Source organism: Anolis sagrei, chromosome X (assembly GCF_037176765.1).
Source record: "Anolis sagrei isolate rAnoSag1 chromosome X, rAnoSag1.mat, whole genome shotgun sequence".
Taxonomy (NCBI): Eukaryota; Metazoa; Chordata; class Lepidosauria; order Squamata; family Dactyloidae; genus Anolis; species Anolis sagrei.
This window is the reverse complement of record NC_090034.1, coordinates 32,509,867-32,533,784: the sequence shown is the minus strand read 5'-3', so window position 1 is coordinate 32,533,784 and position 23,918 is coordinate 32,509,867. Positions and strand designations below refer to the sequence as shown.

The 23,918-nt window shown below is 46.1% G+C and overlaps 1 protein-coding gene across 7 annotated transcripts in view; it reads right to left on the bottom strand.

Annotated features, from left to right (window-relative positions):
• Window positions 1-291: 291 nt before the first annotated feature.
• The window catches only part of KDM2B (lysine demethylase 2B), a 71,852-nt gene continuing 48,225 nt past the window's right edge, over window positions 292-23,918 (bottom strand). For 3 of the 7 annotated variants that reach the window (XM_067473119.1, XM_067473123.1, XM_067473122.1), the window contains 9 exons: window positions 13,558-13,782; window positions 12,413-12,556; window positions 12,094-12,180; window positions 10,947-11,222; window positions 8,493-9,175; window positions 6,991-7,154; window positions 6,294-6,455; window positions 5,162-5,380; window positions 292-1,429 (listed from right to left, as the gene is read on the bottom strand). In XM_067473119.1, coding sequence (XP_067329220.1) covers window positions 1,248-1,429; window positions 5,162-5,380; window positions 6,294-6,455; window positions 6,991-7,154; window positions 8,493-9,175; window positions 10,947-11,222; window positions 12,094-12,180; window positions 12,413-12,556; window positions 13,558-13,782 — 2,142 coding nt within the window. In that variant the 3' untranslated portion in view covers window positions 292-1,247. Of the gene's footprint in view, window positions 1,430-5,161; window positions 5,381-6,293; window positions 6,456-6,990; window positions 7,155-8,492; window positions 9,176-10,946; window positions 11,223-12,093; window positions 12,181-12,412; window positions 12,557-13,428; window positions 13,783-23,918 lie in introns of all 7 variants that reach the window. The other 4 variants (XM_067473117.1, XM_067473118.1, XM_067473120.1 and 1 more) reach the window with 4 other exon arrangements.

The window sequence follows — 23,918 nt, the reverse complement described above, 5'->3', positions numbered from 1 at the left end:
ATGGTTGCAGGTCACCACAACATGAGGAACTGTATTAAGGGGTCGCAGCATTAGGAAAGTTGAGAAACTAATTTTTTTACATAGTGGTTGGTGCTCTTTTGTTTTTACCCAATTTGGGTTACCCAGATGTTACTGAATGACAACTCATCCCTTTTGAGGGTTTGTCATGTGGACTGGGGATGGTGGGAATTGCAGCTCCCGCTTTTGTATGCATATCCCATGAAGGCAGGTGGCGGGCTCCTATCATCGCATCAACCCTCCCCACCTTGAACAGAATGTACAGGCAGCATGTGTTTTTTAAAACAATCATTTATACAAATTCAACAGAGGTAAAACTGCATGAGGAAGGAAGGTCAATGGGAAGAAAAACACCACTTAACAATGGCACTTTATATATATATATAACTGTGTTCTTTCCCCTCTTCACTTTACAATCGGAAATTAACAAGGTGAAACCTTAAAACAAGAACCTAACAAAACGGCCAAACTTGTGGTATAAATGCATTTGTTCTGCAAGTATCCGAGTTCAGAAATCGCATTTCCCTCTGTTCACAAACATGGCATTTTCAAAAATGCAGAAAAGGGGAGTTTATACAGGGGCAACTTGGCAACATGTTCGTCCGTCGGCTGTCTTTTCCGCCTCCTCTCTGCCTCATGCGTACAGTGTTTCTGGAGTATCGAAACTGTCCATCCAAACATACTTTTTTTTCCCCAAGGGAAGGAATCATCCGACTTTCCCCTCCTCCCAACCAGAATTTGTATGCCAACTGTTTTTGTCTTTGTTCTCCCTTTACCTCAAGAACATGGCAAACTGACACCCAAATCACATCATTAGCCACTGCCTTCGGGGTCGCTGCATAAATAACCTTTTTTAAAACAAATTTGTACAAAAATAGTTCTACTTAACATAGGCTGTACGAAAAGAAAGTTCAGAAGGCAGAAACGCCAAGTAACAATGCAGGAATCACTGCTTTGAGTCTCTCCCAAAACATGTAGACAAGACCCAGTCCTCCGCTTGGCCAGGGCAATCCTTCGCTGCCACAAAAGGGAAAAGTATGTCACAGGCCCTGAGCAGAGCATTGGGAGACCACTGAAAAGTTTCAAAGAGTTTGAATTGTGGTGCTCAGCGCACTCCCCAAACGCCACCCCGTGGCAACTTCGGGGGGGGGGGGGGGTGTCCAGTTTCTCTGAGGAGTTTTTGGGCCTCCCCTTTTTCACCTCTATGGACACTCATGCCCCCAGAAACACTAACTCAGCTTCTGCAGCAGTTTCTCTTCCACTTGGCTGAACTGAACGCTCACGGACATCTCCGCTATGAACTGCTCGCAGCCCTCCTTGGTCACCTGCTTGCAGTACCGCAGGTCGATCTGGCAAATGCTCCCGCAGCGCTTGAAGTAGGAGAGACACTGGTCCGTCACCTTGTTGCAGTCTGTCGAGGAAGAGAGGGGGGGGGGGAGGAGGCAGTTCTAAGTATGACTTTCAAGTTGCATGGTCATCTGTCAGGAGAGCTTTGATTGTGTCTTCCTGCCTGGTAGAATGGGGTTGGACTGGATGGCCCTGGGGGATCTCTTGCCAACTCTAGGATCCTATAGTTTTGTGAATAGCTGCCTTTCAACAGCTATTGCCTTTGAGCTACACAACTCACAGCTCTGTGCTATACAATTCAAGGCCACAATTCTAAGAACCCCCCCCCCAATATAAACATCTTTAGAATCATAGAGGCTTTTTATATATGAGTAAAGCTTTCTTATTCTGCTAGTGGGACTAAAATTAATGTGCATCTTAGATTTAAAGAAATATGGTTGCTAACATGCTAAATCAGGGGTCCTCAAACTTTTTGAACACGGGGCCAGTTCACTGTCCCTCAGACTGTTGGAGGGCCGGACTATAGTTTACACGGGAATATTGTGAAACATTTGTTTTATATATTGTGAAACATTTATTTCTAATTACAAATAAATGAAAATTTGACTTCAAGCATGTCGTAGCATGGGTAACAGGCTTACTATAACAGCAGGAACCCATGAATATGTTTACTGATCAGCCTATTGGCCAAACTTTTGGGCCAATAGTTTGTGGCAGCCACACAGTTTCTGGATGAGAACAACTACTTTCAAAGTAAGGGCCGCACAATTAAACAGAAAATAACACTTTCAAACCAGGAACAGATTTCTGTTCTACAAATTAATATTACGTTTATTTATACACCACTTTTTGTCTCCACAAGGAGACTGTGGGCCCTTCCAGACGCCCTATATCCCAGGATCTGATCCCAGGTTTTCTGCTTTAAACTGGATTATATGAGTCTGCACTGCCAGATAATCTGGGATAAACAGAAAACCTAGGATCAGATCCTGGGATATAGGGCCTGTCTGAAAGTGCCCTTCCAAACAGCCATATAACCCAGAATATCAAGGCAGATAATCCACAATATCTGCTTTGAACTGCATTATCAGAATCCATGTAAGCCAGTTAAGTGTGGATTTTATACAGCTGTGTGGAAGGGGCCAAAACAGCTTACATTTCAATACAATTTTAAATCTACAAATATATGAAACATTACAATAGAATTAAACATTATTACTATTCTTTAAAGCAGGCATGGGCCAGCTTGGGCCCTCCTTGTGTTTTGGACTTCAACTCCCACAATTCCTAACAGCCAGTAGTGGGAGTGAAGTCCAAAACAAGGAGGGCCCAAGCTGGCCCATGCCTGCTTTAAACATTCAATGGAAAGCTATCAAATCACATTCACAGCTGAATAGGGAAAAGAGACCCTGACATTTGGGAATTGCAGTTCTGAGGATTTATAGTTCACCAGCCATCAAAGAGCATTCTGAGCGCCTCCAAAATGGATCTGAACCAAACTTGGCATACAGAACTCCCATGACCAACAGAACATACTGGAAGGGGGGGGGGGGAGAGAGAGAGACATTATTATTATTATTATTATTATTATTATTATTATTATTAAACTCAGTTGGAAGGGACCCCCAAAGGTCATTTAGTCCAGCCCCTTCTTTCTGCCAGGCAGGAAGATAGCATTAGTATATTATTATTATTATTAGACTCATACAATTGGAAGGGACCCCCAAAGGTCATCTAGTCCAGCCCCTTCCTTCTGCCAGGCAGGAAGATAGAATTACTGCAGGAGCAATAACAACAACAACAATAGTCTCCTGAAGTAAACTGAAGGGCATTGGACTTGAGTTTTGGAGTTGTGGTTTACCTACATCCAGAGCGCACTGTGAACTCAAACAATGATGGGTCTTTACCAAATTTGGCACAAAAACCTGATATGCTGCAAATGGAATACTGGCCTTTGTGTGGCCCCTTTGCCCTGCTGCTGCTGCTGCTGCGGAGGGCGAGGATGAGGAGGCGGAGCTTAATCTGAATGGAGGGAGGGAGCGGCCAAGTGCCGAAGGAAAGAAGGAAGAAATGGAAAAGCCAGGAAAGGAGAAGGGAGGGAAGGGATTAAGGCAGAAAGAAGGAAGGATGGAAGGGGAGAAGGATATAAGGAAAGAAGGAAAGGGGAAAGAAAGGCAAAAGGAGGGAAGGAAGGATTGGAAGGCAGGCAGGCAGGCAAGCAGATCGGGGCCTTCCTGCCCCCAGCCCCCAGATGCTCCATCTCCGTCTCCCGTCCGGGGGCAACAGGAGCAGCAAGAGGAGAGTGGCTGGCTAGGAGCGTGGAGAAAAGAGACAGACGTGCATCTCGCTGCCTGCCAACCTTGCAGCCCCAGCCATGGTGCACCACGCCTCATACACCCTGGAGCTCTACAGGCGGAGATGGAGCATCCGGGGGCTGGAAGGGGGGCAGGAAGGCCCTGATCTGCTTGCCTGCCTTCTCACTCCCTCCATTCAGACCCAGCACTCAGAGTGTCCGCGCCTCCACCTCGCCTCCACCTCCCTCTTCCTTCCCAGCCCCCGAGCGGGAGAGGATCCGGCCCCCGGGCCGTACTTTGGGAACCCCTGTGCTAAATCGACACAGAAGCAGAATTAAACTGTAACCTACACTAAAAACAGTTTCAATGTATTTACATAACAACAACAATAATAATAAAACTTTATATTCCACCCTGTCTCCCCAGAGGGACTCAGGGCGGATTCCAACATACAGTGGCAAACATTCAACGCCTCCATAAAACAAGTACCAACATCATAACCCCCGAAAAATCCCACAACAACATTTAGAACCTAACATCAATAGATCAAAGCAAATGTAATCAAACAAAAACTATATAATGATGTAATATCTGAACATAAAACAATTCATTGATCTACAGAAGTCAACTATCATTCACAACATTGTGAGAGTTGGTTTTGTGGCCAGGGATGATAACTGGGCTAACATGGATTAGCAGAGCCCGGATACAAAATAATTCTCAACCAGAGGTCTGGTAGTGATCTTACACTGTCTAATCCTCCTCTTTTCCATATGCTAGTGCACAAAGGTGAGTCGTTTTTGGTTTTTTAAGGAAAGGAGGGGGGCAGCTTTATTTCTTTAGGGAGGGATTCCAGAGGTGGGGGGCAACCATGGAGAAGGCCCTCTCTCTCATTCCCACTGGCCATACTTGGGATGGGGGTGGGACTGAGAGCAGGGCCTCCTCTACTGACTGCAGTGCCCAAGCTGGTTTGTAGGAGAAGATGCGGTCAGTCAAGTAGCCTGGGGCCGAGCCATTTAGGGCTTTAATGGTAATGACCAGCACTTTGTATTTAGCCAATGAAGCTGCCATACAGGGCTCCAGTAAGTAACCTGGCTGCCGATCTCTGAACCAGCTGAAGCTTCTGAACTATCTTCAAAGGCAGCCCCATGTAGAGATCGTTACAGTAGTCTAAGCAGGATGTGACTAAGGTGAACTATGTAAAGAACAGTTCAAATACTACAGTGTGCTCTGAATACCCCTTTCTTGAAAATATTTTGGTTTTCAAAATAAATTTAAAAGGTTTTGCCTCTCAAAAAGGAACAAGAAAGGGGCATTCTAGCTCCTGGATACATGAGGGAAAGATGTCCAAAAACTAAAGACAACATTAGGGACTGCGCTGACAGCCTAATTCACCTTATGAAAGCGAGACGTGTTGTTAAATAATATTTCTGCTGTCGTCCCTGATAGTTCAAACTAAGGGATTGCGGTAGGTTTGCCAAGCCCCATAATCCCCATTGTACCTTGCAAGATGACCTCAGTCAAGGAGTCCCGCGTAGGGGTCCCCACCGCTGTGAGCAGGTTGATGGACTGGTCCGTCATGTGGTTGCAGTAGCTGAGGTTGAGTCGGGATAGGAGAGGCATGTGGCGGATGATCAGGCGCAAGGACGCATCGGTGATATCCAGCCCCGATAGGCGCAATTCTGTGATATTGCGCAGTTTGCTCCGGTTGTCGATTTGACCTGTGAAACAAACCATCAGGGGAAATTAATAACCATTCCTCTTCACATAATGCCTCCTGGTCTCTGTTCTTCAGAGGTTCCAGACCCTCTGTATCCATGGATTCTCCGTTCCATAGATTCAATGGCCCTTTGAATGCAACCATAAGTCTGATGTGGCCCTTGATGAAAGTGAGTTTTGACAGCCCTGTCTTTGAAGTACCAAGACTCTCAAGAACAAGGCTGCTACACATAATAAATGAGATGTTTATGGAAGACAACAGAATGAAGCACATTTTGCAGGCGAACATAACACAGGAGGCAACCAAGACACAGGATCTGTGCCTCCCATCTATGTCCTACTTGGCATCTTATCAGCTCCTTTGTCTGCTCTTCACTAGCCCCACCTGCTCTTGCTTATATTTACAAAGGATTTTCTTTAAAAACCTGAATATTACTCATAGAATTTGGCTAGCTTTTCCCTGCCAAAAAACGAATGTTTTCAAGAAATACAGGTAAAGGTTTCCCCTTCACATTAGGTTGAGTCGAATCCGACTTGGGGGGGGGGGGGGAGGCTTATCTCCATAACTAAGCCAAAGAGCTGGCGTTGTCCGTAGACGCCTCCAAGGTCATGTAGCCAGCATGACTGCATGGAGCGCCATTACCTTCCCGCTGAAGTGGTACTGATCTACTCACATTTGCATGTTTTCAAACCACTAGGTTGGCAGAAGCTGGGGTTATCAATGGGAGCTCACCCCATCCCATGGATTCAAACTGCTGACCTTCCGGTCAGCAATTTCTGCAGCTTAATGGTTTAACCCGCTGCGCTACCGCATCTGACCCATATTCTACGCTCAAAGGAGAGAGCCCTGGGCTCAAGGGTTCCTCCCCAGAAAGCAGACCCAACCTCTCCCTAGAATCGAACAAGAGGAAGTACCAGGCCTGTTGTCAGTTGGAGGGGACAAAAGGTCTCGCATTTGGGCATCTTTAAGGCCCTCCACCCACTGGGCATCCAGCATTCGGAGGAGTGGGCAACTGGAGCTGCAGAGAGCGGACACAGCAATCCATGAGCATCCTGCCAACAGCAAATCTCGGAGGCCTAGAGAGGAGGGAGAGAGAGATAAACAGAAAGGAAAGGGAATTTTGGTATCATAGCTGAACTAACAGTACTACACAAGAGAGCATCTTCCCCAAAATGGATTGGTATAGAAGCTTTTTTTCATGCAATCACACAAGGAAGAGCCCCATTGCAAAACCTAGAGCTCAAAATGAACATAGCTGAATGCACTGGTGCCCAAGCTTTGGGATGCATGAGGCACAAAGCAAAGCAAAGGCTTTTTTTAAAAAGGATGCCACAGGCACAAGAAACAATGAGCACAAATAAATTTGACAATGGAGCCCAAAACATCATCTCCCCCAGAAGGATCGCACTCTTTATGGCAGGGCTTGTAGACAGGATCCCAGACTAAGGCAACCTCTCCCTGTTGCATCAACAGCAGACATTTGGCTGAGGAGCCCACACAATGTGGAGCCCACACAAGGCAAAGTGTATTGGGATACTGACTGGCAAGTGCCCACTACCACCATGTATGCTTGAGATGTATGACAGCCCCCTCCATCTCAACAGACATTACCTGGGAGTCGGTTGATGAGCCAGCTCAGCTGCTTCTTGGACGTGTTTGTCCAGCTCAAATCGAGGCTGACTGGCTGCCTCCGAATAATGCCACTGAGCATGAGGGGAGTGATGGACTTGCAGTGGTTTAGGTCTATTTTGGTCCACAGTCTTTTATCACAGCACCTGGAAGGAGAAGACAGAAGGTTTCATAAGAAAATCATCCTGACACTTGGGCTGAAAGAGATACCTACTCAAATCACATTGAAAAATAACATCACTAAGGAGGGTTCTCCACAAATTGGGAGTCAACTGGGAGGCACAGAAGAAAAAAAGCATGAATGCTCTGTACAAATAAACAAGATGGTGAATACAAACTGAGAAAATGCAATCAGGACATAGAATGCTAACATTATGAATAGTCATGTAAATATCGGATATGCAGGATGTGTTTTCATTCACTGGACCACATTTGGCACAAATACCTGATATACCCAAATTTGAATACTGGTGGGGTTGGGGGGGGGGTTGATTTTGTCACTTGGGAGTTGCAGTTGCTGGGATTTATAGTACACCTACAATCAAAAAGCATTCTGAACTCCACCAACAATGGAACTGAACCAAACTTGGCACACAGGACTCCCATGACCAACAGAAAACACTAAAAGGGTTTGGTGGACATTGACCTTGAGTTTTGGAGTTGTAGTTCCTCTACATCCAGAGAGCACTGTGGACTCAAACAATGGTGGATCTGGACCAAACTTGGCACAAATACTCAATATGCCGAAATGTGAACACTGGTGGAGTTTGGGGGAAAATAGACCTTAAAATTTGGGAGTTGTAATTGCTGGGATTTATCGTTCACCTACCTTTAAAGAGCATTCTGAATCCCACCAATGATAGAATTGGGCCAAACTTTTCACACAGAACCCCCATGACCAACAGAAAATGCTGTTTTTCTGATAGGCTTTGGCGACCCCTTTGACACCCCATCATGACCCTCTCTCAGACGTCCCAACCCCCAGGTTGAGAAATGCTGCTCTAGGATTACTGGAGGGCATCTGAGACCCAGGATACTTCTCTGGTGCCCTCCAGAGGAGAAAGTTGAATCCTAGATAGGTTTTGGTTGTGGGAGGCAGCACATTCCTTGCTCCTGCACAACCAAAATAGTTCAATGTGTCATTTGAATCATACTGAATTTTGTAGAATGAGAGAAGAGTTCCCAAGAGAACCAGATACACTCCAGTAACAACTCCATATACACCAATAAAATGAGCCCACCTTCTGCACTTTTTAATGGCACTGTGAGGTCTATTATTCATTCTTTTGATTTATATCAGTTTCTTACTGCTTAACTGAGGCACAAAGCAGCTCTAGAAACTTCCTCTTTCTTTCAAAACAAACCCATGATGTTCAGCTTTGAAATCTTGATTTGGTGTGATTTCTTTCCCAATTTACAAGCACAACATCAGTGTCCTCGAGCCCTTGATCCCATTACAGGATCCAACCTCCTGCATGTCTTACCATCGATTCCAGGTCCTGCACACTCTCATGCAGAGACACAGCTCGCTGTGACTGAGGTAGCGGAAGACAGCCATCCAGATTTCCCTCTGCATTACGTGGGCTGCCCCGTCGTCCAGTGGGAGAGAGTCTGGTGGGGGGCTGATGGGGGGTGGGCGGATAACGTGGCGCTCCATCTGCATGCACTTGGGGGGCGAGAGGGATGGGGGAGGCCGGGGGAGGGCCCGGGGGGTGCTGACGTTGCTGCTGCGCAGGTTGAGCGAGAGCTGGTGCCGGAGCTCCCGAGGTGTGCCATTGAGGCTCTTGTTGAAGCGGTGGGGCCGCTCCGGACCAAGCAGGCGCTTGGGCTCCTCGTTCTCGCTCTCCGGCTCGGACTTGATGGGCTGGTGGTTCTCCTGGGCCAGGCTGTTCTCCGTCTTTTGGATCTCCTGGTTGAGTTCCTTGCTGAGTTCCTTGCTGAGCTCCTTGTTGGGGAGGCGAGTCTTGCGACGGATCTTGAACTTCTTCTTATCACGGGATTCCGCCCCCTCTGAACTGGGACCGGCCATCGGGGAGCTGGAACGAGACTGGTCACTGTCTCTGCTTTTTGGAGGGTCCTCAGGGAGGTCATCTTCAGGCTCCTGCTTGAAACGCCGCGAGGGCTTGACCATGCCACTCCGGTCATCTGGAGACTTCCAGGATCGCCTCTGGAAAGAGAAACCCCATGCTTTAGTATCATACCCTCACTAGAAATGTGAGAGGAGGAGGAAAAACCTAATGTGGAGAGGCCTCTTTCTTTTCCCACCATCCCAATCCCTTTTTTTCTGCAAAGATAATTAAATGTATTATGAACTCTTTTTAAAAAGACATATTCTTGTTACATCAAGTGCAGACTACCCTCCTCATGGAGGCCCACCTAACACCTACATTGCCGTCATTCCAGGACAAAGTGAATACAGTAGAGTCTCACTTATCCAATATAAACGAGATGGCAGAATGTCGGATAAACGAAAATGTCAAATACGGAATCTTCTACTGTTACCTGTCCGACACGGTACCAGACACTTAGAGTACTAACAACAGGGTTAAAGGAAAGTAACGCCTCGGAGCTAGAGTAGCCCAGAGGAGCGTGGAAATCACAGCGGGAAGGAGGGAGGACGCTTCCACTTCCGGTCCTGCCTCTTTTCCCCCTTTCCTCCTCCTTGCCTTGCCCTTTTCACTTATTGGGAATGGAGAGGGAGTTGGGGAGCGCTCCTTTAATTGAAGGGGAAATGCTGGAATAAAAAGGGAGTGTTGGATAAGACGGAATGTCGGATAAACCAGACTCTACTGTACATGCCTTGTACATAAAAGGCTTGGGGGGCCTATCTTTGCTTTTACATGAATCCACACTTAAGCATGGCTTTGTATTGCTTTGAAGTATTTGAATTGTTCTGATACATTCTTGTTTGTGAATCTGCTTCAAGCTTGAACCCAAACTTGGAAAGGTGCTGGGCCGCATCCTTCCAATAGGTCCAATTTGAGGCTAAATTTGGGAAGAGGTTCATCAACAGAAAGACATACTCTAAAGCAGGGGTCCTCAAACTAAGGCCCAGGGGCCGGATACAGCCCTCCAAGGTCATTTACCCGGCCCTCGCTTAGGGTCAACCTAAGTGTGAAACGATTTGAAAGCACACAGCAACAACAGCAGCAGCAGCAGCAATCCTATCTCATCAGCGAAAAGCATTTTAACTAATATTTGTTAAAATGGTTCTTCATTTTAATTATTTTATTGCTTTTAATTGTTTTTTGCACTGCAAATAAGATATGTGCAGCGTGCATAGGAATTCATTCATGTTTTTTTCAAATTATAATCTGGCTCTCCAACAGTTTGAGGGACTGTCACCTGGCCCTCTGTTTAAAAAGTTTGAGGACCCCTGCTCTAAAGCTTCAGCATGGAGAATTTCAGCTCTTCTCTCTCTTGCTCCCAAAATCAGTCTTTTAGTTCCACCCTCCCATGGTTGAAGAGTGAACCAGGCAATCCAGCTTAAAAGCACTTTATTAGAGTTAAGACTCTCTTCACATTGCACTTGCACAGAATTCCAACATACCACCGTCACATCCAGCACTTTTTAACCTGTACCCATCATTGGCCCGGCCCTGTTTTTAATGTGTAATAGTGTAATGTTTTTGTCAGTGCTTATTGTTTTATTTTTTGCTTTGTATTGTATTGTTATTGTTTGCTGTTGTTGTGTTGAGGCCTTGGCCTTTGTAAGCCGCATCGAGTCTTTCGGGAGATGCTAGCGGGGTACAAATAAAGTTTAATAATAATAATAATAAGCAGACAAGAGCAGATATGTCTCTCCGATTGAGGGCCTGTTAAGAATTAACACTACAGGCATCCCATATTCCACCTGGCTCCCTTCTCTTCTCTCTCTTTCGGAAGAAACCCTGACCCTTTAGCATCAACCTGAGCAGGCGGACCCTGCCAGGACTCACCCGCTTCCTCAGGGCTGGTTCTGGAGGCTTTTCAAATTTCCGCTTTCGCCGCAAGTGAGCTTCTTCCGACTTCCTCCGCAGCAGCGGGTCCACCAGAGAGGGCTTGGGGGAGCGGTCATCCACTTTCTTCCGGGGGGGCTCCTCGCACTCCCCTTTCCGCTTGCTGGGATCCGGGACCACCTCCTTGTTCTCCCGGTTGATCTTCTGTTCTTTGAGGAGGGAGCCAGGGAGGTTGGACGCATACTTGAACCCAGGCCCGCGCTTTTGCTTGTACACCAGAGACACAAAACACACAAGCAAACTTTATATCTTATGTCTTTTTACTGGGGCTTTCTAGGCAGCATCAGAAAATCAACCCTGGATTTGACACTTTCACCTATTTTAGGGGTGAGAAAGGTATTTCGTAGCATCACTCAATAAAGCTAGGTAAGACTGGAGAGCTGGCAATGCTTCACTCTACATAATGGCTCACTACCTCGCTAGGGAGAGGCAGACAAGAGTCTCATTAATGCCTTTCCCCATGCAAAAAAATAAGGAGTCTATGAGAGTTTTCCATTTGGGCATAACTACCACTCTTTGAAGAGAAACACATTTGCCTATTACACCAGAGCTGAACCTTCACAGCAGGCAAGGAGAGCTATACAATTTGAAAAGAGCCAAAGATCCCTTCCTGAACATGAGTCTTTTGCTATTCCAAGGAGTCACAACTTTAGGTTAAGCCCATTCTCAGATGTGGCCCCAGGCAATGAAGCCCAGCAGACCTAGCGACTTTCACCTAAATTGAGAATGTGCCCTCAAAGCGTCTACCATTTCTCCTCCCAAGAGCTTCTCTGCTACTTAGTTTGGGTCCTGAGCTTAAAAAGGGTCCTCACCCTGGCAAGGAAACTAGAAAAGACCCAAAATCTTCCTACAGTAGGAACGGTGCCACCTGCCAGACCGCATTCTAGTCTCCAAACGCAAACAAAAGAGCCCCTGGGGAGGGTAGCTTGGCATTCCTGGAAAGTTCAGAAGATGTGGCTCATCAGTTGGGACACGGTCACCTAGCAGTAGCAAATGGCCCATGGCATGTCCAAAAAGGAGGAGCAAGCTTGCAAAAGAGAAAAGAGCAGACTTGCAATCGGTGCGACTTCATTCTAGTGACACTCACTTTCCCCGTTTTGCCAGCATGGTTGCACTTTGGACATTCCCAGCAGTTTGGCAGCTCTTCGTTCACCACGCCATCCGATTCCCGCACCTGGTAGGGAGAGGGGGACAGCATGAGCATGACAGGAAAGCTCTGTGGGTTACATTGGACCGGGCCTAGATCGTTGCCTAAGGGAAGGAGGGCCACACTAACGTCTACCACTACAAGCACCTTGGGAAGTCTGAGATCCGTACGCCACTGAGCCAGACACATCTGCGTTGCCTCCCCACTCGCCCCCCCTATCCCAGGGGGCCACTCACCCCTGCTTTCCACCGGCCCTTACCTTAAGGCATCCTGGGTGTATGATTTCGTTGCAGATGGAACATTCCATAAGCATGAGATTAAACTTGCCCCCCTCCTCCTCCGCCGTGTCTTCCTTCCCTGCTTCCCCACACACCAGGCACACAGCCGTATGGGGCAGTACTGGCTAAACACCCGCAAGGGAAGAAAGGAGAAGAGGGTCAGGAAGTGGGTAGCAATGAATCAGCGTCGGCCCCTGCCAAAGTCTTCCCTCCCCGAGCTCTCGGCACTGGGCATGGCCGGTTTGTGGAAAGGCCCACAATGCCTCTGCGGCTTATCATTCTTAACTCAAAGGCTGGGGGAAGTGGGGGGGGGGGGGCGGGGGGAGGCACAGAGCTCTCCACTTTGTCTACAGTCACTTTTGGCAAAGTAGCTATTGGGATCTTGTTTCGAGTCCCGCTACCATCAAACGCAGCGAGCCTGTAGTTTACAACTCAGCCCCACAAAATATTATTTTCAGAACTAACTGCACCCTACAACCCTTTATTAGGTGGTTTGGTCACTCCATGCCCCCATCCTGCGGAATTGTACATTTGAGGCCCATAAGAAGCCTTTTTCTGAAACAAGAAATAATGATCAGAAAGTTAATAAGAATTCTTGGGCACCACAGTTGGCAAATGGGTTAATCAGAAAAAGTAAGTGATTGTCAACAGAAGCCTGGTTACTGGTATAGATTTCTGCTCAGTCAACATAACAGGGCCTCTTGGCCTATAGGAACAGAATTTTGAGCCTTTAAGGCCAGAATCAAGCAGAAAATGCCTGGGCTGCCAGGAGGAAGGCGAGATTGATGTATTTCTGTAGAACCCAATATAGCATCCAATTCACTCAGTGAATACAGAAGTAGATGCCATTTCAGAGCAGTGGCAAGTGACCAGAAACACTTGCTACTTTCAGCCATTCAACTAATCCTTCCAAAACTATGCCATTCCAGGCAAATCTAGTTATTGGGGGGAGGGAGCCCTTTCTGCCAGTTAGAGCAGACAAAAAAGGGTCACAGACCTGGCTTGCCTTGCAGCGCTCTACGCCCTCGTCCACAAAAGTCGAGATCACATTTGTTTTGGGGGCCGGAGAAAGACTCGCCAGCATTTTCCTGGCCGGACAATGCCGCGCAGGTGACCGGAGGCTTACCGCAATGCACTGCCGCATAATGCAGGACTGCTTCATGCGGCCTGGCCCGCCAAACTTCTTCATGTCTTTGCAGAAGTGGCACTCGCCGCACTCGGTGCGCAGACAGGCCTCGCACTTGCGGCATCGTGTTCTTCTCCGGCGGGCACCAGCCGTGGTCCGGTTTGCGGCGAGTTTGACAGCAGAGCTGGGCCCCAGTTTGCCTTTGGGCCGCCCAACGGACCGATTCTAGGGAGGGGAAAAAAACAAAAGGCCCCACCTTAACTAAATGCTGAGAATTAAATCCTGATTGTGAAGAGGCAACAAAGCTGAACAATGAAGAAACCACTCTGATGTCATTACTACAGGTGGTCTCCAAGTTACAAATATCTCTTAGTTAAAAACGGGAGTAAGGAAACAGGAAGTAAGAGAAATCTACCACCAGGAAAGGAAAATAACTCCCTCATGAGTAATCATGAGGGAAAGGACTCTGAAGCTTTATCCTCAATCCTTGTTTCCACAACAAGCCACATTTTTCAAAATCCAATGATCACAGGGACAGAAATTGAGGTGAAATCTTCTGAACAGGGGCACAGGCAGCAAAGAAAACACACAACGCCAAGGAATATATATTTTTGGCTATAGTTACACTTAAAATATACCTGTTCCAACTTACATACAAATTCAACTTAAGAACAAACCTACAGAACCTATCTTCTTCATAATTTGGAGACTGCCTATACTTTGCATTTGTACAACTGTTGGAGTGCTGATTTCCCCATACATTGTGTTGAAGCCACTGAAAATTTTAAAAAAAAAACCTATGCTACAAGCGAAGGGTCTTGAATTCAAATCCCAGGCATCTCCAGGATGCCAGGTGAACACTTAACCTTGCAGTAGCAAGTTTAGATGAGCGCAAATATAAGACTTGCTCTAGAGAGGCACTGCATGTTTTCATTTTGTGTGTGCACGTTCCCTACATGTTTTCAAACACTAGCTTTCTCCTCATGTTGCTCACATGTCACACTTCCAGGCGTGGTTCTGAAAAAAAATCCCTGAATGAATACACTACAACTTGCTCACCCCTCAAGCCCATCGCTTCTCAGATCACTTGCAGTTCCCAGAAAACTAAACCATTGTGTTCAAATACCTGCACATTTACATGAATTAAGAAGCCCAGAGCTCTAATGTCTTGAGAGGGTGCTTTGAGGTGCAAAATAAATTACTTGGAGGGGTAAACAAGTTGGTCTATCCCAGCAAAAAAACTCTCCCTGAATGCCAAATAAATCTGTAAGCCTGTGCAGTGTCACAAGACACTGTTGTTGCTGATCCGCTCATGAATCAAAGGCATGCAAATAGGAGCTGGGGCAACAATTCCAGATCTTGTTCTTGGACAAAAAGAAACTTCTGCTCTGAACCTAGAAGTCAATCCAGTGATGGCTCCACTCTCTCTGGCAATTCAGGTGCCAGTTAAATACATCGGTACTCACCTGATCATTTAGTAGGTATTGAAGTGGCTACTTTATTGTTTCAGCTCAGGCATGGGCAAACTCCGACCCTTCAGGTGTTTTGGACTTCAGCTCCCACAAGTCCTCACAGCCGATAGGAATTGTGGGAGTTGAAGTCCAAAACACCTGGAGGGCCAACGTTTGCTCATGCCTGCTCCAGCTGCTGGATTTTGCTTTATAGAGAGAGAGAGAGAGAACATAGAGAGAGAGAACATAGCAGACTGCCTAGAAAACCCGCAACAGAAAAATGTACCTGAAGGAATTCAGAGACTCAGATCTAGAACACATTCCCGGGAATGGAGTTTGTAAATGCTGTGGAACATGTCGTAACATGTTTGCTTGGAAGAAAATCCCCAGAAAACAACATTTACTCTCTGAAAGACATGTGGCGAAACTAAAGGCCTTGGTCTTGAGTTTAACCAGCAGATGCTGTAGACGCTTGTTTTCTGCTCCCCTGGAAATTAAGTATTGGGACCATGTGTTTAAATGACAGGAGAGGAGATCCCACCTGAACATTAGGAAGAACTTACAGCTGTCCAACAGTGGAACTCTCTGCCTCGGAGTGTAGTGGAAGTGCCTTCCTTGGAGGCTTTTAAACAGATAGCTGGATGGCCATCTCTCATGGGTGCTTTGATTATGCCTTTCTTGCATGGCAGAGGGCTACACTAGATGGCCCATCGGGTCCTTTTCCACGTGATTCTACGTGTGTCTATTTCTCTCCAGGCTGTGATCCTTCCCAGGGAAACAAGGGTTCCCATGCCTAGCTCTAGAGGGATATGAACAAGATGAAAGGTGTCCTGAGAAGGGCCAGCAAAAGGGTCTAAGATTTGGAAACAATAATAATAAAACTTTATTTGTAGACTGCCCTATCTCCCCGAAAGGACTCAGGGTGGTTTCCAACATGCATGGCAAACATTCAATGCCAAAAGGAAAGAAATACATATAAATTACATCAGGACAGACCACATCAAGCCCTCTAAGGAGCCTCTTAGGAGGCTGGGTCTGTTTCGCTTAGAGAAAAGGCAACTAACATGACAGCCATGTTTCACTATCTGAAAGGATGTCCCATTGAGAAGAAAGGGGCAGGCTTGCTTTCACACTACTCTGGAGACTGGGACACAACAGAGCAGTAGATTCCAATGGCAGGAAAAAAGATCCCACCAAAACATTTGGGACAACTCCCTGACAGAGCTGTTGTGCAGTGGAATATTCTTCCCGCAATTCTGGTGGAGCCTCCTTCCTTCTTTGGTGGTTTTTAAGAAGAGGCTGGATGGTCATCAGTCAGGAAAGCTTGGATGGCATCTTTCCTTATGGCAGAAGCCCCTTGGGGGGCTTTTCTAACACTGTGATTCAATGAAAGGAGGAGGGGCACATTTCTGAATAAGGAGCAGCTAGCATATTGATGAAGATCAGTTTCAAGGTAAGCCGGGATATGATCACACCCGTATTCCTCACAAGCAAGGGGGGGGGGGGGGGACAGAGACTTCTTGGTGGTGGCCCTCCCCAAGGAAATTAGACAAGCACACACCCTAGTAACTCTCAGGAAGGAGTTGAAAACCTGGCTATTTAAGCAGGCTTTTGATAATAGCTAAGTGTATCCACCACACTATTGGACAGAATCTTATATGGTTATTAGAAGTATAATTTATAATGCTGTATACTTTGATCATAGGAATTGGCTGGTTTTAAACAGCATTTATATATATATACTGCTTTTAGAGGGATAAATAGTCTTTTAAACTATTTATTTATGTTTACACGGTTCGTACTATTTTGTTTTTAATTAATTGATATGCGATACTGTCTGTGTTATATCATTTGTGTATTTGTAGTTTTGTTGTAAGCCGCCCCGAGTCCCTTCAAGGGATATAAATAATTATAAAATAATTATAAAGTAATAAAATAAACATAAAGCTTCTTATTATCCTTACCCCATGCATATTTTACTCAAGAGAGAAAAGTCCTTTGCGATGGCAGCTCAAGGGGTGTCAAACTGCATTAACCTGACAGTGTAGACACCAGCACCTTTCGCAGGACACGCCTTTCTGGGCCGAAGTTTGTGACAGCAGAAGGGCTGCTGATGCCTTTTGGAATGCCCCATGCCTGGAAAATGGGAAGACCACCTTCAGGGGAGCCAAACACCGCCTTGGCAAGATGAGATCCCGAACAAAGAGACAGAAAAATTGGGATCCACCCACACTGCAGAGATCACCCAGCCCCTCTTGCTTACACACCACAACAGCCCAGATTGCCAAAGATACCCCTTGCAAAGCAAAAAAAAGCACTTCTTCCACTTCCTGGTGCAAATCAAGGCGCCTCGGGGCAAGTTCGGAAGCTCCTGGGAGCACAAAAGCCCCTCCAAGTGGCTTCCGTCGGTCTGCTTTTCCTCTCCCTTGAAAATATTAGCTTTCTTTCGAGACCAGCTAAGCTGGGGAAGGGGAGGTGGCAGACAAGGGAAGAGCCGCCGTTCCCACATTGTCTCCTCCGCCCCCCGCCCCTCCTGGCCTTTTTTTCTCTCTCTCTTCCCGCGAAGCCGCCCAGCCCGAAGGCTTTTGACCCCTCCCGGGCCCCTTCCCCTTCGAACCTGCTCCTGCTCCTGCTCCGAGTCGTAGTCCTCCTCGTCGGGGCTGACGGACATGGCCATAGCGCATGGCGGGCGGGCGGGCGAGCCGGCCTCCCCCACAGACACAGAGAGAGAGAGCGCGAGCAAACAGAGAGCCACACACCCCACACACTCACACTCGCGGAGGAAGCGGGGGGACGGCGCCTCATATAGGCCGCCGTCGAACCAGGAAGGGGCGGGACTCCGGCCGCGCCGGCCAATGGCGAGGCGGGGCTCGTGGAGAACAAAGAGCGGTCTCCGATTGGCCGAGAAGGGGAAAGAGGCGGAGCGAGGAAAAAGGGGGGAAATTGGGCTGTCCTGACAGAGGTTGGTCAGTGGCCCCAAGAGGGGCGAAGCCGGACGGAGCTTTCCGCCGCTTTCTTTGAGGCAACACTTCTCCAAGGCTGCAGGGTATAGTAATTATATGTTGTTGTTCATTCGTTCAGTCGTCTCCGACTCTTCGTGACCTCATGGACCAGCCCACGCCAGAGCTCCCTGTCGGCCGTCACCACCTCCAGCTCCTTCAAGGTCCGTCCAGTCACTTCAAGGATGCCATCCATCCATCTTGCCCTTGGTCGGCCCCTCTTCCTTTTGCCTTCCACTTTCCCCAGCACAATTGTCTTCTCTAGGCTTTGCTGTCTCCTCATGATGTGGCCAAAGTACTTCAACTTTGTCTCTACTATCCTTCCCTCCAATGAGCAGTCGGGCTTTATTTCCTGGAGGATGGACTGGCTGGATCTTCTCGCAGTCCAAGGCACTCTCAGCACTTTCCTCCAACACCACAGTTCAAAAGCATCGATCTTCCTTCGCTCAGCCTTCCCTAAGGTCCAGCTCTCACACCCGTAGGTTACGACAGGGAATACCATGGCTTTGACTAGGCGGATCTTTGTTGCCAGAGTGATGTCTCTACTCTTTACTATTTTATCGAGATTGGACATTGCTCTCCTCCCAAGAAGGAAGCGTCTTCTGATTTCCTGGCCACAGTCTGCATCTGCAGTAAAATGCTCATTTCGAATGACATCATAACTCAAAATCTGCTGGATGAATTGCTGCCAAATTTGACCACAAGACACCTACTAACGCAAGGAGTGACCATCACTAAAAAAAATGGATTCTGTCATTTGGGAGTTGTAGTTGCCGGGATTTACAATCAAAGCGCATTCCGAACTCCACCAACGATGGAATTGAACCAAACCGGGCACACAGGACTCCCATGACCAACAGAAAACACTACAAGGATTTGGTGGGCATTGACCTTGAGTTTTGGCGTTGTAGTTCATCTACATCCAAAGAGCACTGTGGACTCAAATGATGATGAATCTAAACCAAACTTGGCAAGAATACTCAATATGCCCAAATGTGAACACAGATGGAGTTTGGGGAAAATAGACCTTGATATTTGTGAGTTGTAGTTAATGAGATTTATAGTTCACCTACAATCAAAGGGCATTCTGATCCCCACCAAAAATAGAATTGGGCCAAACTTCCCACACAGAACCCCCATGACCAACAGAAAATACTGTGTTTTCTGGTGGTCTTTGGTGACCCTTCTGACACCCCCTCACAACCCCCCCCCCCTCCCCCCCCCCCCCCGGGTTTAGAAATGTTGCCTTAAGTCCATCCATTCCAACTCCCTTCACTGGGTCATGAAAACATAATCAAAGCCCTCCTGACAAAGAGCCATGCAGCCATAGATATAGATAGATATATATGATTCACACACACACATATATTTATATGAGGGATATAGTATCATAGATTTTAAAGGGACCCCTAAAGAAGGATAATTATATGTTGCATGTTCCAGAGTAGGCAAACCAGACAATCTCATCATCAACAGACAAAGAAACAACAAGAAATACTGTTTACCCACAAGCATAAAGAAATTAGATATATTAGAAACCAACACTTTCTCATTATTTTCAACTCCAGATCACCAGACTGGGCCACAGCAATGCCTGGCAGGGGATAGCTAGTAATAAATAATAATAATAATAAGAAGAAGAACAACAACAATAACAATATGAGCTGTAGGGAATGTCTACACTGTTGGATGAATATACTTGAATGCTGCTAGCACTGACATGCCTCAAGGGTATAATAATTATTATTAATGATTTTTCTTTGTGTCAGGAATGACTTGAGAAACTGCAAGTCGCTTCTAGTGAGAGAGAATTTGCAGTCTGCAAGGACGTTGCCCAAGGGATGCCCAGATGTTTGATGTATTATCATCCTGTGGGAGGCTTCTCTCATGTCCCCGCATGAGAATAATAATAACTTTATTTTTATACCCCGCCTCCATCTCCCCAAAGGGATTTGGGGCAGCTTACATGGGGCCAGGCCCAATGGTACACTTAAAACATAATACATTAAAATCACATCAACAAAATAATAACAGAAGCAATATAACAAAATAAAAAACCAATAATATTAAGCAATATAAAACAAAACGTCACGGCCAATAACCAATGGTAAGATTCAGTGTCTCGTTGTGGGTGGGCAGACTGGTGCCACAACCATAGTGGTAAGAGCTAGTGAGTAAAGTGCATATATCATATAGCAGCATTAAGGATAGAAAATTTTATCAGTGAAGGTTGAAATATAACAATGTTAAAGTGCTTAAGGACAATATTTTGTGTGTGTCCTGACTAGGACTCGCGATCCAAGGAATTGCCTAGTCAAAGGCACAGTGGAACATCCAGGTGCTTAAGTCCATGCAGAAAGTGGACAAGAAGGGTGCTAGTCGAATCTCCCTGGGGAGAGAATTCCAGAGCTGGGGGGCCACGACTGAGAAGGTCCGTTTCCTCGTCCCCACCAACCACACCTGAGACAGAGATGGAAGCAAGAGAAGAGCTTCTCCATAAGATCTTAAAGATTGTGTGGGTTGTAGGGGAAGATGCAATCACAAAGATAGGCAGGTCTGAACCGTTTAGAGCAGTGGTTCTCAACCTGTGGGTCCCCAGATGTTTTGGCCTTCAACTCCCAGAAATCCTAACAGTTGGTAAACTAGCTGGGATTTCTGGAAGTTGTAGGCCAAAACACTTGGGGACCCACAGGTTGAGAACCACTGGTTTAGAGCTTTATAGATGATGACCTGCACCTTGAATTGGGACCGGAAACTTATCGGCAGCCAGTGGAGCTGTTTAAACAGGGGGGTTGACCACTCCCTGTAATTTGCTCCAGTTAACAATCTGCATCAAGTCAGAGCACACTGACAATTGACCTGGACCACATTTGGCACACAGAATCCCCATGACCTAAGAAAAATACTGGAAAGGTTTGGGGGAAATTCATCTTGACTTATAGCCATTGTAGGTACTGGGATTTATAGTTCACCAGCAATCAAAGAGCACTCTGGACCACACCAATGATGGCCTGGACCTCACTTGGGACACAGAACCCCCATGACCAACAAAAAATACAGGAAAGCTTTGGGGGAAATTTATCTTGATTTCTAGGAATAATAGTTCACCTACATCCAGAGAGCACTGTGAACGCAAACAATGATGGATCTGCACCAAATTTGGCATGCATACCCAATATGCCAAAATTTAAATACTGATGGATTTTGGGGAGAATTGGCCTTGACATTTGATAGCTGTAGGTACTGGGATACATAGTTCAGATGCAATTAAAGAGCACTCTGCACCCCACCGATGATAGACCTGGATCTAACTTGGCACACAGAACCCCTATGACCAACTGAAAGTACTGGAGGGATTTGATGGGACTGACCCACCATGGTGGGAGTTGTAATTCATCCTGCAGCCAGAAACCCAAGCTAGTTAATATTAATAATACATAATAATAGAAGTTGGGGGGGGGGGGATGTCTGCACTGTTGAATGAATGCACTTGGACACTGATAGCACTGCCATACTTCAAGCGAATAATAATAATAATAATAATAATAATAATAATAATAATAATAGCAACAACAGCAACAGAACAACAACAACAGATTGTATTTGAAACCTGCCTCTCCTAATGGCTAGAGGCAGGCTATGACAGTCAATGTCTTATGTCCTCCAATGCGATTGCTGCTGAAAGACGGAAATGACTTGGGAGGTGTTCTTTCTCAGCATCTCTAGGTCCTCCCATCATTCCAGTTTTTCACTTTCAGGGGAACGCAGAGGGCTGGGTATAATTCTAAACTGCCAAAGCCCTAAAAACTATGAATGCCTCTGAGTAATTGCTTAGGGAGCTGGAGAGGTTTTGCTTAGAGGAGAGAAAATGAAGATCTCACATGTTTAGCCCCTGCGCTATGTCACCACTGGTCACTTAACCTGGCCTTGCTTTCTTGAAATTAAACCCTGTGGCAACAGGCACTGCTCCATGTATATTTAAATCGGTACAATTGGTGAGGAAGCCAGTCCCCACTCCTAGATGTATCAGGTGCATCCCATTTCTGATCAATGATATTACAGTGGAATTCTCTGTAGTAATTGTTTGCAGTTTCCCAGTGGAGTGGGATTAGTGGGCAGGTGACAATGACGAACAGAGATTCCCGCAAGCCTCTTTCACGCCGTCCTCCTCCTTGTGCAGCAGTATAACACTGTGCATTCAAGCACATGCATGAACCATATAAAATGCAAGGAAATGGATTTAACAGTTGCTGAAGCCACCGGTCTGAATGGAACAGAATGGGGAATTGCAATGCATGCTGCCTTGAGATAATGATTTTCGCAGTCCCCTTTCCATATTCATTGGGGCTAGAGGGACAGGACACAAATGTGGAAAACCCCTTTAAAAAGAAGCTTTTTAAAGAAGCCATGACCAATAGAAAACACTAGAAGGGTTTGATGAGCATTGACCTTGAGTTTGGGAGTTGTAGTTCACCTACATCCAGAGACTACCATGGACTCAAACAATGATGGACCTGGACCACACTTGGCACGAATATTCCATATGCCCAAGTATGAACACAGATGGAGTTTGGGGGAAATAGACCTTGACATTTGGGAGTTGTAGTTCCTGGGATTTATAGTTCACCTACAATCAAAGAGTGTTCTGAACCCCACCAACGACAGAATTGGGCCAAACTTCCCACACAGAACCCCCATGACCAACAGAAAATACTCAAGGCCATCCAGTCCAACTCCCTTCACCAGGACAAGAAAACGTAATCAAAGCCCTCCTGACAAAGAGCCATCCAGCCATAGATATAGATAAATATGATTCACACACACACAAGTATAATAGATTTGAAAGGGACCCCTGAAGAAGGACAATTATATGTTCCATGTTCCAGAGTAGGCAAGCCAGACACTCTCCACATCAACAATGACAAAGAAACAGCAAGAAAGAAGCTTAAAGAAATTACATATATTAGAAATCAACACTTTCTCATTACTTTACTTTCCATATCAACAGACTGGGCCACAGCAACGCGTGGCAGGGGACAGCTGGTCTATATAAATAAAAATGTAATGTTTGTTTGTGGGATTACCAGAACTCAAAAACCACTGGACGAATTGACACCAAATTTGGACACAAGACACCTAACAACCCAATGCATGTCCTTCACTAAAAAAAAAAATTGATTTTGTCATTTGGGAGTTGTAGTTGCTGGGATTTATAGTTCACCTACAATCAAAGAGCATTCTGAACCCCACCAACAATAGAATTGAACCAAACTTGGCACACAATTCTCCTATGACCAACAGAAAATACTGGAAGGATTTGGTGGGCAGTGTCCTTTGGTTTTGGAGTTGTAGTTCACCTACATCCAGAGATCAATGTGGACTCAAACAATGATGGATCTGCACCAAACTCTACACGAATACTCAATATGCCCAAATGTGAACACTGGTGGAGTTTGGGGAAAATAGAATCTTGACATTTGGGAGTTGTAGTTGCTGGGATTTGTAGTTCACCTACAATCAAAGAGCATTCTGAACCCCACCAACAATAGAATTGGGCCAAACCTCTCACACAGAACCCCCATGTGGGCCACAGCAACACATGGCAGGGGATGGCTAGTGTTTAATATGTTTTATGTTATGTTTTTATGTATAGTGTTTTAATTGATTTAAATCATATTTATATGTTATTGATTTTAGCTAATGTTATGTATTGCTTTTGTATGTTTATTGCTGCATTGAATTTTGCCATGTACACCACTCTGAGTCCCCCTTGGGGTGAGAGAGAGCGGTATTAATATTAATAAATTAATAATAAATTGATCATAGAATACTAGAGTTGGAAGAGACCCCATTCTGTCATGCAGGAAAACCACAACCAAGGGACTCCCAACAGCCTCTGTTTAAAAGCCTC